This window comes from Chiloscyllium plagiosum, chromosome 6, assembly GCF_004010195.1.
Source record: "Chiloscyllium plagiosum isolate BGI_BamShark_2017 chromosome 6, ASM401019v2, whole genome shotgun sequence".
NCBI classification, from domain to species: Eukaryota; Metazoa; Chordata; class Chondrichthyes; order Orectolobiformes; family Hemiscylliidae; genus Chiloscyllium; species Chiloscyllium plagiosum.
Genome location: NC_057715.1, coordinates 76,746,344 through 76,760,696, shown reverse-complemented (window position 1 = coordinate 76,760,696; position 14,353 = coordinate 76,746,344). Strand labels below are relative to the sequence as shown.

At 39.6% G+C, this 14,353-nt stretch overlaps 1 protein-coding gene across 1 annotated transcript in view; it reads right to left on the bottom strand.

The window, feature by feature from the left end:
- Positions 1–7,456: 7,456 nt before the first annotated feature.
- zmym2 (zinc finger, MYM-type 2) overlaps positions 7,457–14,353 on the bottom strand; it is a 95,876-nt gene continuing 88,979 nt past the window's right edge. Inside the window, exon 24 of the mRNA XM_043692702.1 lies at positions 7,457–8,321. Coding sequence (XP_043548637.1) covers positions 8,117–8,321 — 205 coding nt within the window. The 3' untranslated portion in view covers positions 7,457–8,116. The remainder of the gene's footprint in view (positions 8,322–14,353) is intronic.

Here is a 14,353-nt window from a genome sequence, read left to right as displayed (position 1 = left end):
TATTGAGTTCTTTGAGGATGTTATGAGACAAGTTGATGAGGGTTGAGTGGTGGATCTGGTGTATATGGACTTCAGCAAGGCATTTGATAAAGTTCCCTATGGTAGGCTCGTTCAGAAGGTCAGGAGGAATGGGATACAGGGAAATTTAGCTGTCTGGATACAGAATTGGCTGGTTGACAGAAGACAGCGAGTGGGAGTGGAAGGAAAGTATTCTGCCTGGAAGTCAGTGGTGAGTGGTGTTCCACAGGGCTCTGTTCTTGGGCCTCTACTCTTTGTAATTTTTATTAATGACTTGGATGAGGAGATTGAAGGATGGGTTAGCAAGTTTGCAGATGACACAAAGGTTGGAGGTGTCGTTGACAGTATAGAGGACTGTTGTAGGCTGCAGCGTGACATTGACAGGATGCAGAGATGGGCTGAGAGGTGGCAGATGGAGTTCAACCTGGATAAATGCGAAGTGATGCATTTTGGAAGGTCGATCTTGAAAGTTGAGTACAGGTTTAAAGACAAGATTCTTGGCAGTGTGGAGGAACAGCGGGATCTTGGTGTGCAGGTACATAGATCCCTTAAAATTGCCACCCAAGTGGACAGGGTTGTTAAGAAAGCATATGGTGCTTTGGCTTTCATTAACAGGGGGATTGAGTTTAAGAGCTGTGAGATCTTGTTGCAGCTCTATAAAACTTTGGTTAGACCGCACTTGGAATACTGTGTCCAGTTCTGGTCGTCCTATTATAGGAAAGATGTGGATACTTTGGAGAGGGTTCAGAGGAGGTTTCCCTGGATGCTGCCTGGAATGGAGGGTTTATCTTACGAAGAGAGGTTGACTGAGCTCGGACTTTTTTCTTTGGAAAAAATAAGGAAGAGAGGGGACCTAACTGAGGTGTACAAGATAATCAGAGGCATAGATAGAGTTCATAGCCAGAGACTTTTTCCCAAGGCAGAAATTGTTAACACGAGGGGTCATAGTTTTAAGCTGTTAGGCGGAAAGTATAGAGGGGATGTCAGAGGCTGGTTCTTTACGTAGAAAGTTGTGAGAGCATGGAATGCATTGCCAGCAGCAGTTGTGGAAGCGAGGTCATTGGGGATATTTAAGAGACTGCTGGACATGCATATGATCACAGAAATTTGAGGGTTCGTTTACCTCACATGAGGATCAAGGGTCGGCACAACATCGTGGGCTGAAGGGCCTGTTCTGTGCTGTACTGTTCTGTGTTCTATGAGGCAGGGCACAGAAAATGGTTTAGTACAATCTCAAGTTTTTGCAGAGTAAAGATGAGAGGGTTGGTCAAGTGTGCACTGGAATAGTCAAATCTAGAAGAAACAAATGCACAATGAGTATTTTAAGCATCAGATTAGCTAAAGAGGGCCAGAGTTTGGTGATTAGATTAGATTCCCTACAGTTGGAAACAGGTCCTTCGGCCCAACAAATCCACATCGACCCTCCGAAGAGTAACCCACCCAGATTCATTCCTCTACATTCCCCCTGGCTAACGCACGTAACCTACACATCCCTGAACACTATGGGCAATTTAGCATGGCCAATCCACCTGACCTGCACATCTTTGGACTGTGCAGCTTGGGTTAGGAATAGGCATTTTTAGTAAAGATGTGAATGTCTGATTAAAACCTCCGATCAAATATTTCACTAAAGTACAAAGATTGTGGCAGGGACTGAAAGATGTCCTCTGTCAATCCAATATTGCTGGATGTTGGACATTTGGTGTCACAATTTAAAGACAATGAACAAGATGAGAGAAGTGGTGGTGATGAGGTAGAACTGGGTGTACATCTGACAGATTAATACAGCCAAATAAACCTAAGCATGCAGCACAAGTTATTTCATAAAATCAAACAGGTGAAACATAATTAATCTTATTTTTGATTTAGACCACTGGACCAATCTATTTGTTGTCTCATCTGTTAAAAAGGTAATGTTCTTTTCTTCCAGACATTCAAACAATTTGACTTTGAAAGGAGTGGAGGCAAAATTGACCAACCTTCAGTTATGTATGTCTTGAAAGCTAGTCCAAAATTATAATTTCTCAGCTAATAGTCCATTGCTTTTATTGTCTCATCTAAATGCAAATATCTATAATTGATCCTCCACATCCAAGTCTGATTACCTGAAATTCTCAAACAAAACATGGGTACAGCAGTTTCACTGCAATGCTGCTTTGTACTGGAAATACACATTGAAAAGGACTGTCCTCATTAGAACAATGTACACCATGAGGTGTTTAATAGAAGAATGGTACAATATAGATAGCAACAGATCATTTCTATTGATTGAGGGTACACAGAATTAAGAGTAAATATAAGAGATGCAGAATGAGTTATGTAGAATAGTGTTGTGAGTTAGTGATTGAAGCAAAGACCATGTCAACATTTAGAATAAAGGGAGCTGATAATACTATGCATGAGAAATTAGGACTTCTGATCAGAGAGTGTAATACCACATAGACCTGCAGCTTGAATGCTTGAAATTTCTGTACAGTTCTCTCTCCAGTATGAGTTTATTTACATTCACTTGCTGGTGTTGATTTCTTTATTGCACACAACATGATTCAAAGACATTCAATTTCTGATCAAGAAATCTGGCATTGGAAGCTGGGATGCCCCAATAAAACTGAAACTCTACCTTTGCTACTGATTGCCCTAGACTTTTCTAAAGACTTCTAAGTTCTGGATCTCAAATAGCAATTCTTGCAGCAGTAATTATTTCCTCCCTACTGACACTGCTCACCTCTGATGACTGCAATCTTTTGAAAGGGAGGCTTCCACTCTGAGGTTCTGATCTTGGGAAAAGGCCTGTGAAGTGCTTGAATAGCATGTAATCCTGGCAGATCTTGCTAGAAACACCCTTGCTGGTAGAAAATTCTGTCTGGTATGTTGCCGATCAGTTTCAGAGTGAGGACACCTTGAATAAGATATTCAAGTGGGAATGTGGATCAAATTGTTATGACCAACACCATAGACAATAGTAGGCAACTGATGCTCTATCAAGAGAGAGCTAAATTAAAAATATAGGACTCCAAGGTTTATCATCTCCAGATTATTACCTGAAGCACATCGTAAGCCTTCCTAGGAATAGTATCTAGGACTTCTTCAAAATTGTTCCACCATTCAATTAGATAATGGTTGATCTCATCTTCTCTCCATATGCTCATGATATTTAACTCCTTTGTCCATCAAAAGTCAATTAAACTTTGTCTTGAAAAAATTTAATGTGCCAGCTTCCACTTTTTTCAAGGGAAGAGAATTCCACAAAGTAATAAACGAGAGAAAAAAATTGTCATAAAAAGGAGATCTCTTTTGAAGTAAACAAGTAGGAAAGAGGGATTCTATTTCACAGCAAATTACACCAATATTGGGATTGGAAAGAGTCTAACAAGGTGTTGGTGTAAAAGGCAAGGACTTTAAATTAGTAAACTGGTTGTGTAGTGAGGGCCACCGGATGGAGCAAAATATTATTTTAATGAAATGAAGATAGAGTCATTCAAAATTGTGTTTTGGGTCCTACATGTTAAGGAAAAGCTACATGATGCAGTTAAATTGGGCAAGAGGAACAACAAATGTGAGAAAAAATATTAAAGTGGAAGCACATGTTAGGCCCAAATTGACGCAGTATTACTACAAACACACAGAGCACAAGGAATAAATTGGACAAATTGCAGGACCAAGTTCAATGTGTAAAGTATATCATGATCACCATTACTATGTCATTGTTGCAAGGTTGTTAGCCTGGAGAACTAATCATACCAGTTTATAAGGTATGTAGATGGAGCAATGCAGCATGTTCTAAGATGTTGCTTGCAGAGCAGTGACTTTGGGCCTGCTATGTGGTTTCTGCAGCATGCCTCCAAAAAAAATGAATAATAGGTAGGGGTTTTCAAAGAGTACTTTCATGGTTAATATATTGTACTAAATTGTGCTCAAGCACAAACACTTGCTATGTACCATATAGGGATATCTACTTACTATTTATGTTATAATTGGGCAGCTTTACCGTTGCAAATCTTTCAGGTATATTGTTTTCCAAGGTCCATGGTTTTTGGAGATAATGTTGATTTTGACCTCCACCTCCACTCAGGCAGTCTGCATTGTTCTCATGAAAAAACAGTTGCCTACAGTGTCAAACAGGGCAGCTTTTCTTGCAACTACTTCATGTAACTCATCATTTAATCCTTTCTTGTCTTGGGCTCCTCTACAATCTTGCAAGTTTCTTTGGTTTTGTTGCCAAGTTTGCAGAATTGCCTATATCACATAAATGGTGTTCAAAGTACTGTATCCTCAAGTCATAAATGTAGCATTTAGATGTTTTACCAATTAGAAATTTGTTATTTTATAACATTTCTACTAAAAACAGCATTTTTGACACAGTTAAAAACCAAATTTATTAAATCTAGATTACCAAACATTTTGAATGGCAAGAAAGACATTGTTGAACCCAGATCCGTCTGGAACCTAGTAACAAAATTCTTCCACCTAGATGGGAAAGCAGACTGAACAGTTATCAGGTCTCGTTGCATCTATGAAAAGATTTCACGATCATCACAACTGCTTCTCTACACAGAGTGCATTTCCATGGAAATAATTAAATGATCTGCAGGTTTGCAGAAAAAAACTTTCTGCCTTTTTTCCTCTGGATTTCTAACATCCACAGTGTTGTGAAGAGTTATCAGATTACTTTTGTGTACTACCAAAACTTCTAAACAATGGAAACATGATGGAGTTAAAATTTGAGGAACCATATTTGGCAAGAGAATGATGGTCTGCACAATCTTGGATTATGACTACTATTGTTGTTTTTGCTGGGCAGAATCTGCTGATTCTGCAGTTTTAATTTAGAGCTTTTCTGGATTCACCTTTTGTTTTTCTTGAAGTATTATCAACCCATTTTGCCTTGCACCGGTGTCCTTTCTGACCCCTGATCCTTTCTATTGCAATTTTATCTTCCATCCTTATCCCTTCTACCCTCTTGCTTCCACTGCCTTGGAACTTGTATAAAATCTATTATATTTCAAACTCATTCCTGTTCTGATGGAATGTGAAATCAGCTTGAAATGTTAACTGTTTTTCTCTCCACAGATATCACCTCATCTGCTGAGCAGTTCAAGCATTTCACAGTTTTTAGTCAATATGGTTAGAAGACCCATTGTTGGTTATCTGAATTAAAAGAAGGATCTATGACCACATTTAGACTTCAGGTAACCAATGGATGTTTTTAGTCAGTGAGATAAATGTATTTAATAGTATATATAGTAAATGTAGTCGGCATGCAACAGTTAAAGCTGACAACAGAGGAACATATGATTGTTTAGTTCCATATCACCCAACTTGAAAATTACTTCCTAGAATGGAGATAAAGTTGTTTTGCTTTAAATTTGACAAGATTAAGAATGAAAAAAAAATCTTTGAGAACTGAATTCTGTTCATTCATGTGTCTTGTTAAACAAAGACAAACTTGTTAAAGAGACAACTTGTTGGATTTAGTGATATTTTGTCTTACTTATAATGTTTCTTAATCCATCACCTATAAAGACAGGAGAATGCACATGGCACTGCATATGAAATTACTGTGGCTTGTACTACTAGGGATCCGTGGTATGTTTCCTGGTATGTGAATGTGCACTTTGTATAATAACCATACAATGTTGACCTAATAAATTCAAAAGAATATTTAGCACAAAACTTGTGAAATTTACTCAAGCTCCAAGAGCTAGCCCTTTCTGTGGGTGAGAGTTCACCATGCCTACACAATTAGGGATGTGCCCAACAATTCATGCAGAAATATATGTGTGCAAAGAATCAAGTGGATATCCTGGTGCAAATTGTTCCCAAATCAAGAGAGTACAACTTTTGTCCTTACATTGCTTAATAATATATCTTCAATGCCTATTGCAAATAAGGTAATGCACCTGCTTGTTTGCCCCATATCTGGATAGAAAATAACGCATAAAAGTTCAACGTCTAAATGAGGGATTTTAAGGGAGGGAGGGAGGGTAAAATTATTGATATGCTGCAAGAGGTTTGATTCTAACTGGCACTAGACTTGACTACATGCTCTCTTCAACGAGGTAAAAACAATGACTGCAGATGCTGGAAACCAGATTCTGGATCAGTGGTGCTGGAAGAGCACAGCAGTTCAGGCAGCATCCAAGGTGCTTCGAAATCGACGTTTCGGGCAAAAGCCCTTCATCAGGAATAAAGGCAGTGAGCCTGAAGCGTGGAGAGATAAGCTAGAGGAGGGTGAGGGTGGCAGGCGTCTGGTGGTGAGGGAGCGGCGGTGGAGGAGGCCCAGCATCTCCATATCCTCGGCAGAGTGGGAGGGGGAGTTGAAATGTTGGGCCATGGGGCGGTTTGGTTGAGTGGTGCGGGTGTCTCGGAGATGGGCCCTGAAGCGCTCTGCTAGGAGGCGTCCAGTCTCCCCAATGTAGAGGAGACCGCATCGGGAGCAACGGATACAGTAGATGATATTAGTGGATGTGCAGGTAAATCTTTGATGGATGTGGAAAGCTCCTTTGGGGCCTTGGATGGAGGTGAGGGAGGAGGTGTGGGCGCTGGTTTTACAGTTCCTGCGGTGGCAGGGGAAGGTGCCAGGATGGGAGGGTGGGTTGTAGGGGGGCGTGGACCTGACCAGGTAGTCACGGAGGGAACGGTCTTTGCGGAAGGTGGAAAGGGGTGGGGAAGGAAATATATCCCTAGTGGTGGGGTCTGTTTGGAGGTGGCGGAAATGTCGGCGGATGCAAAGGTTGGTAGGGTGGAAGGTGAGTACTCTATGCTACTTTCTCCCCACCCCCACCCTCCTCTGTCCTTGTTACAGTTGGAGGGGTGGGGTCTGAGGGCGGAGGTGCGGGATGTAGACGAGATGCGTTGGAGGGCATCTTTAACCACGTGGGAAGGGAAATTGCGGTCTCTAAAGAAGGAGGCCATCTGGTGTGTTCTGTGGTGGAACTGGTCCTCCTGGGAGCAGATCCGGTGGAGGCAGAGGAATTGGAATACGGGATGCTCTCTTGCTTACTTTAGTATCCTGTGTCAGTCCTGCTGCAACGGGATCTAAAGCTCAATTGATGCAAGAGCAAAAAAAGGGTACATGGAAAAACAAAGTTGAGGTATCAGTGCAGTAAGGTAACAAAAATCATAACTGCAAGCTCTAAAGCAGAAAATCCTTGAGCAGCAGAGAGGAATGACATGTTAGATAAACAGAGGCAGAGATAAGAATTGTTATCTCTAAATCAGTTCAACGTTACACATCCTAAACATGTGACCTAGATAAGCCATTCATTATGGGTACACTACAGCTTTAATTTTTTAAAACTCAAATCAAGCAATGGAACAATATTAACTGATCATAATTAATTTGTCTTCTTCTCCAAGGGAGTAGTATATATAGATTTTTTTCTCTCAACACAATTCAGTTTTCCTTTCACTATGACATTTAGCCAGTATTCAGTAATCTGCTTAATTCTTTATTTCAGGTCTTCTTTCCATAAAACCAGATATTTTACAGAGAATTAAAATAGACCGCACCATCCATGAGCATAACAAATAATTAATGCTTACAGAATCTGTGGTGAAAACTCCACCAACTGGTACATTTGTGGAAGGACAACCATCAGGAGGCTAGCTCTAAACTGATTTATAGTTCTAAGACTATATTTATTACATAGATGCACACCCTTATGAGGGAGATAGCACCCATTAAAATCATCCCTTCTGTAGGGAAATTTTAAAACACTGTAGTTTGTTTTAATGCAAGTTCCTCAAATCAGAAAAAAATACACATGACACATTTGAGATCCTTAGTTTGTAATGTAAAAAGTTACAAATGGAAATGCTTCCTGACAACAAATCAATTCAATAAATAATCTTTTTAAAAAACTTAAGTGAAAGTAATTGTTTTGAAGTATACATTTCCTAAAAGTCACTAGGGAGATTGCTAACATCTGCTATTCTCCTCTCATTTAGGGTTATTTACATAATACCCAATCTGGGTACATTGCTACAAGCTCAGTAATAGAGGGTCATTCCAGGAAATGCACACCATTGTTTTCCTGTATTAAACTCTAGTAGCCTGACATTACAGTGTCATGATTCTTTGCACAATTGGGAAATTTCAAGCAATATCATCTTCATCTACTTCAGAACTATCCCTTTCATTTTCTTCATATATGTCTTTGATCACAAGAATCCGTACAAGCATATTTTCCAAGATGTTGCGGTCCAAAGGGACACTTGAGTACCAAATCGGATCATCAGGTGAACTGGAGTGTTCTGGCTGCAGATAAAAGAAGTCTGTTCTCTGTTGTAGGTTTGGAGGGCTATGGAAAAAAAATGTATTTTGTAAAATAGAGTCAAATGTTGACAACTGAGAATAAAATCAAAACTTTTTTTCACATCCCCCATTATATTGTTACAATCTAATAAAGCTATGTACACAATTGGGAAAACAGGATCCAATTAAAATTCTAAACTGAAATGTAAGAGCAAGCAGACAGAATAGTAACTTTTGGGAATAGGTGGAGAGCATTCAACCCCTCAAGCCTAATCGCTGATCTGTGACCTTACTCCAGATGCTTGCCTTTGACCAAAATCTCTTGCTCAACAATTTTTTTTAATCTTAGATTTTAAATTAACAACTAAGCTAGCATCCACTGCTGTTTGTGGAAGACAGTTCCAAACATCTATCACTCCTTCTGTGTAGAAATGCTTTGTAACATCTCTCTGGAAAGGTCTGGCCATAATTCTCAGACCATGCCCCCTATTTCAATAGTTTATCTAATTTAAAATAGAACTGGTTAGATACTTGAAAAGGAAAAAAAACCTTGAGAAAAATGTATGTGAACGGAACTGACTAGATTGTTTTCAAAGAGCCAGTACAAATATACAGGTTCAAAAACCTTCTTGAATACTGCAAGTTTCTAGAATTCTAAATTAACAATGTGTCAAACAAACATCACTTCTAACACTCATACTTTATTTAAAAGATTGAGAGTTTATCTTACAATCACGGATTTCAGAGCATAATCTAGTCTGAGACTTCAGAGCTGTGCTGCAAGGCTTATTTCCTTTGATCAATCCCCATTTCAGTAGACAGAAATACAATTTATTTTGTGGTCCATTCAAATTCTCTACAATGGATCTGTATGGAGTTGTTTACTAAAATGCTGTTCAGTTCTCTTGACTTCCATTACCAGCTTTTGTTTTCAAATTGAACCTGATTGTATTGTGGTCTGAGTTGTTCTCCACCTCTTATTAACTAGCTTAATTTCCCAGAACTAAACCAAATGATCCTATATTGTTGCAACAGTAATATATTGCAAATCTGGAAATCTGGTCTGGCAGCATCTGTTGCAAGACAGAAATGATGCTGAAACCTGACCAAACTAAACATCATATGAAACATCTGAAGGGTGAACATTTTGTTTTCAGTCTTTTAAAATTAAACTTGCTGAGTTGTGTTAGATGAGTAAAACCAGACATGATTAGGAAGGAACAAAGCTTTACCAATGACACTGCAACAGCATGAAAGCAAGTTGTCAATAGAGGACAGGTTAAGTGAGAGAGAGAAAAAAAAATGGCATATGGAGTGTAATGTGGATAAATGTCTACTTGTCCATTTCGCAGAACAAAAATGCAGCATACTGTTTAAATGGAGAGAGATTGCAGCCTCCAGTGGCACAAATGGTGAATCAATCACAAAACATTAGCAAGTGATGAGGAAGGCAAATGGAGTGTTTGCCATTTGTTGCAAGGAGAATGAAATATAAAAAATGTAGTGAAGTTTTACCGCAGCTGTACAGTTGCTACTTGGATTAAATCTACAATAATGTGTACAATTTTGGTCTACTTATTTGAAGAAATGCTTAAGAGGTATTTTATGAAAGGTTCACTTGACTCATTCTTAGCATGAAGGCTTATCTTATATAGAAAGGTTGAACAAGAATTCTCTTCCTCAGAAGGTAGCTAAGGCTGGGTTAGATTTATTTAAGGTTGAATGAGATATATTGTTGATAGACAAGGGATTCAATGTTGTGTGATCAGGGAGAAAAGTCAGTATGAAATCAGAATCAGATCTAATATTACTGAACAGTGAAGCAAGCTTGAAGAGCCATTAGCTCTACTACTGCTCCTATGAACCAATGTCCTACTTCCTTATGTTATCAAAAAGACAATTGCATCTGAAATAGAAAAGATTCTGCAAAAATAAGCTGCTAGTTTGAAAAATTGCCAATTCAATGGTTGAGACTCAGTAAGGTATCCAGTGACTTACAAGAGGACTCTTTGTTGCCCCTACATCTGGACCAGGAGATATGGACTCAAGTCCTGATCCCGAGGTATATAACAACACCTCTGAACAGGTTGATTAGAAAACATCTAAGAAATAGAGAAAGAGAAGATTTCATGGTTCCTTGCATCTTCTCTACAATAATCCAGTGACTCCCATCTGTTGCCTCATAAGGCGTCAATTTACCAAACAAAGACAATACAAGATTGGACATTATTTATCCTAGATACTTCCTGCAATATTATCATCTGGCACAGTATACCACTAACAAAATAAATACAACAAAACTTAATGTTGCTACAATGTATTCTCATGACCATAAAACACATAAGACCATCAAACATAGGAGTGGAAGCAAGGCTTTTTGGCTCATCAAGTCCACTCCGTCATTTAATCATGGCTGATGAGCATTTCAATTCCACTTACCCACACTGTCTCCGTAGCTCTTAATTCCTTGCGAGATCAAGAATTTATCAATCTCTGCCCTGAAGAGACTCAACGACCTGGCCTCCACTGCACTCCGTAGCAATGATTTCCACTCCCTGGCTGAAGAAATGTCTCCTCATTTCCAGCGTCCACCCTTTCTAAGCCATGCATTATCTTGTAAGTTTCTATCAGATCTCCCCTCAACCTTCTAAACTCTAATGAATACAATCTCAGTATCCTCAGCCGATCATCATATGTTAGGCCTACCATTCCAGGGATCAACCGTGTGAATCTACACTAGACACTCTCCAGTGCCAGTATGTCCTTCCTGAGGTGTGGGGCCCAATATTGGACACAGTATTCTAAACGGGGCCTAACTAGAGCTTTATAAATTCTCAGAAGCACAAGAGCAGAATTACGCCATTTGGTCTATCGAGTCTCTTCTGACATTCAATCGTGGCTAATATGTTTTCTCAATCCCATTCTCCTGCCTTTTCCCATATCTCTAAATCCCCTTATCAATTATCTATGACAAGGCCTCCACAGCCCTCTGTGGCAATAAGTTCCACAGATTCACCACCCTCAAGCTGAAGCAACATCTCCTCAATTTAGTTCTAAAGGGTTGTATCTTTACGCTGAGGCTGTAACCTCTAATAGAGTGGAAGTATGTTCTCCATTCTATCCAGGCCCTTAGTATTCTGTATGTTTCAATCAGATTCCCCACCCCCAATCCCCTCTCATCTTTCTAAACTCCATGTAATACAGACTCAGAGCCCTCAACCGCTACTCACAAGATAAGCCATTCATTCCCGGAATAATTCTTGGAAACCTTCTCTGGACCCCCTCCAACAGCACATCCTTTGATCTGAGTCTAAAACTAAGAGTGGCCACTTATACATTTGTTAATAACAGTCAAAGATACGTTTTTTTCTCCCTACAAAAATACTCAAGCAGCACAATCATTGTGACAATGAGTACCATGCTTTACTCCATAATTGGTGTTTAAAGTTTATTAGTATTCCTAGTTGAAATTTAATTTTATCCATTACCATGTCAGCAGTGTTTTGATTTATTCTAAATTAGTGTGAGTTGATACAACCTTGAGTAAATACTATGGTGGTGAAACTGTAGGGAATAGTAATATGACTAATAATCTGGTGGTCCAATCTGGGTTCCGTCAGGGCCATTCATTCCTGACCTCAGTACAGCCTTTTTTCAAACATGGTCAAAACAGCTGAATTCCAGAGGTGGTGAGAGTGACTGCTCTTGACATCAAGGGTACATCTGACTGAGAGTGGCATCAAGGAACCCTGGCAAAACTCAAGTATATGACAATCAGGAGAAGGAAAACTCTGCTGGTCTGAGTCATACCTGGCACAAAGGAAGATGTGGTTGTTAGAGGCTCAGCACTAGAACATCTCTGCAGGAATTCCTCAGGGTAGTTTCCTAGGCCCAACCATCTTTATCAATGGCATTTTCACTATCACAACATCAAAAGTGGAATGCTCTCTAATGATTGCACATTGTTCAGCACCATTTGTGATTCCTCAGGTACTGAAGCAAACCATGCCCAAATGCAGCAAGGTCTGGACAAAATCTATGTTTGGATTGACAAGTGACAAGAATCATTCATGCTATACAAGTACCAGGCAATGACCACCTCTATCAAGAGAGAAACTAACTTTTGCTGATGACATTTAATGGCATTACGCTTAATTGAATCCCAAGCCCTCAATCTCTTGAAGGTTACCATTAACCAGAAACTGAACTGGATTAGCTATACACATTAGCTACAAGAGCAAGTCACACGCTAGGAATCCTGCAGTGAATAACTCACTTCCTGACACTCCAAAGGTATCTCCCACCTATAAGGCATAAGTCAGGAGTGTGATGGAATATTTCTTACTTGCCTGGTCAAATGCTGAATTCAGTAATGTAATCTTCCTTTTCTATAATAACATGATAGGTACAGTGAACCATGATGCGGCAACAATGGAGTCCTTTGAGATTTACAGTGGGTCAAACAGGGTTGTGCTCTGGTATTGAAACTCTTCGAGGCACATTCTTGTCTTTGGTGCTGTCACATGCCTTCAGGTCATTTGTAAAAGGTGTCTACTTACATTGCATAAAAGTGGAAAGCTGTTTAGCTATACTCACTAAGATTGAAGACAAAAGTGCACCAAAATATCAGCACAGGGTTGCACAATGCTAACAATGCCACACTAACATCTCATTGAGGAATTCCTGCAGTGGCAAATGGACACTCTCATGACATCTATCAGCACTAACAATGTGATGCTGCAGGTTGTTGATAGCTTTATGTATTCAGACTGCACAATCACCCGGAATCTATAATTTGATATTGAATCAACATAAAGATTGTAAAAATTGCTTCTGTTATGCCTAAGTAAGCAAGATTATGTGGAATATTAGAAACTTGATTGTGAACACTAACCACAAATCTACCAAGACTACACCATCACTGCATTTATCTACAATGAAGAGACCTGAGCAACATATTCTTGACAGTGGAGACAGTTGCCTCATTCACTGTTTTCAATGTAGCCTTGGCATCACTTGGCGGGGTGAGGTAAGCAACTCAGTAGCTCTGGAGCTAACCTATCAGCGTATTTCATTGCTCATCCAATAGCATCTGCACTGGCTGGATCGTGTTCATGGATGGTGGTGAACTGGTCATTGAGTTTCAACTTGCCCGGCATCCATATCCGCAAGTAAGATATGTCTGTGGGAATTGTGATTTTGACAACCGGGAGACAGTTAATGACTGCCATGACCTCTGGAAGTTTGTAAAGATAATGGAAAAGGCAAGCAAGAACAAAAAGCTCAACTTGCTGAGAAGACAATTCAGAGAAAACAGAAACCAGAAAATCGAACACTTTATCTACTTTCCTGCTATCTTCCTCTGCAACACAAGTGATAGAGGCTGCTAAGCTAGATTGGGGTTCCTAAGCCATAACAGGCAATGTCTGAAAGCACTGATGCAATGGCACAAGCCACCACCTTACAAGATGGTAGACATTTGGTTGGAATCATACCTAGCACAAAAGATGATGATTGTGGTTTTTTTCAGCCCCAGGACTTCACTGCAAGAGTTCATCAGGGTAAAGTCCAAACTTCATCAATGACTTCACCTCGATCATAAAGGTCAAAAACGAGGATGTTCATTGATGATTGCACAATGTTCAGCGTCATCCATGACTGTTCAGTTACAGAAACTGCTCACTCACAAATGTGGGAAGATCTGGACAAGGTCAGGGCTTAGGCTAATAAGTGACAAGTTGCATTTGAGTGTCACACAAAGACCAACCAGCATGAATATAATCATCTCCTATGACAATCAATGGCATCATCAACATCCTAGAGATTAACACTGATCTAATTTATCCAAAATGGTACTTCAAGAGCAGGTGAGAGGCTGGGAGTAATTCACTACCTTATGACCTAGCAAAGATAAGTGGGAAAACTGAGGACTGGGAAGCTTTTAAAGAGCAACAGAGGATTACTAAGAAGGAAATATGCAGAGGAAAAATGAGGTACGAAGGTAAATTGGCCAATAATATAAAGGAGGATAGTAAGAGCTTTTTTAGGTATGTGCAAGGCAAAAAAATGGTTAGGACT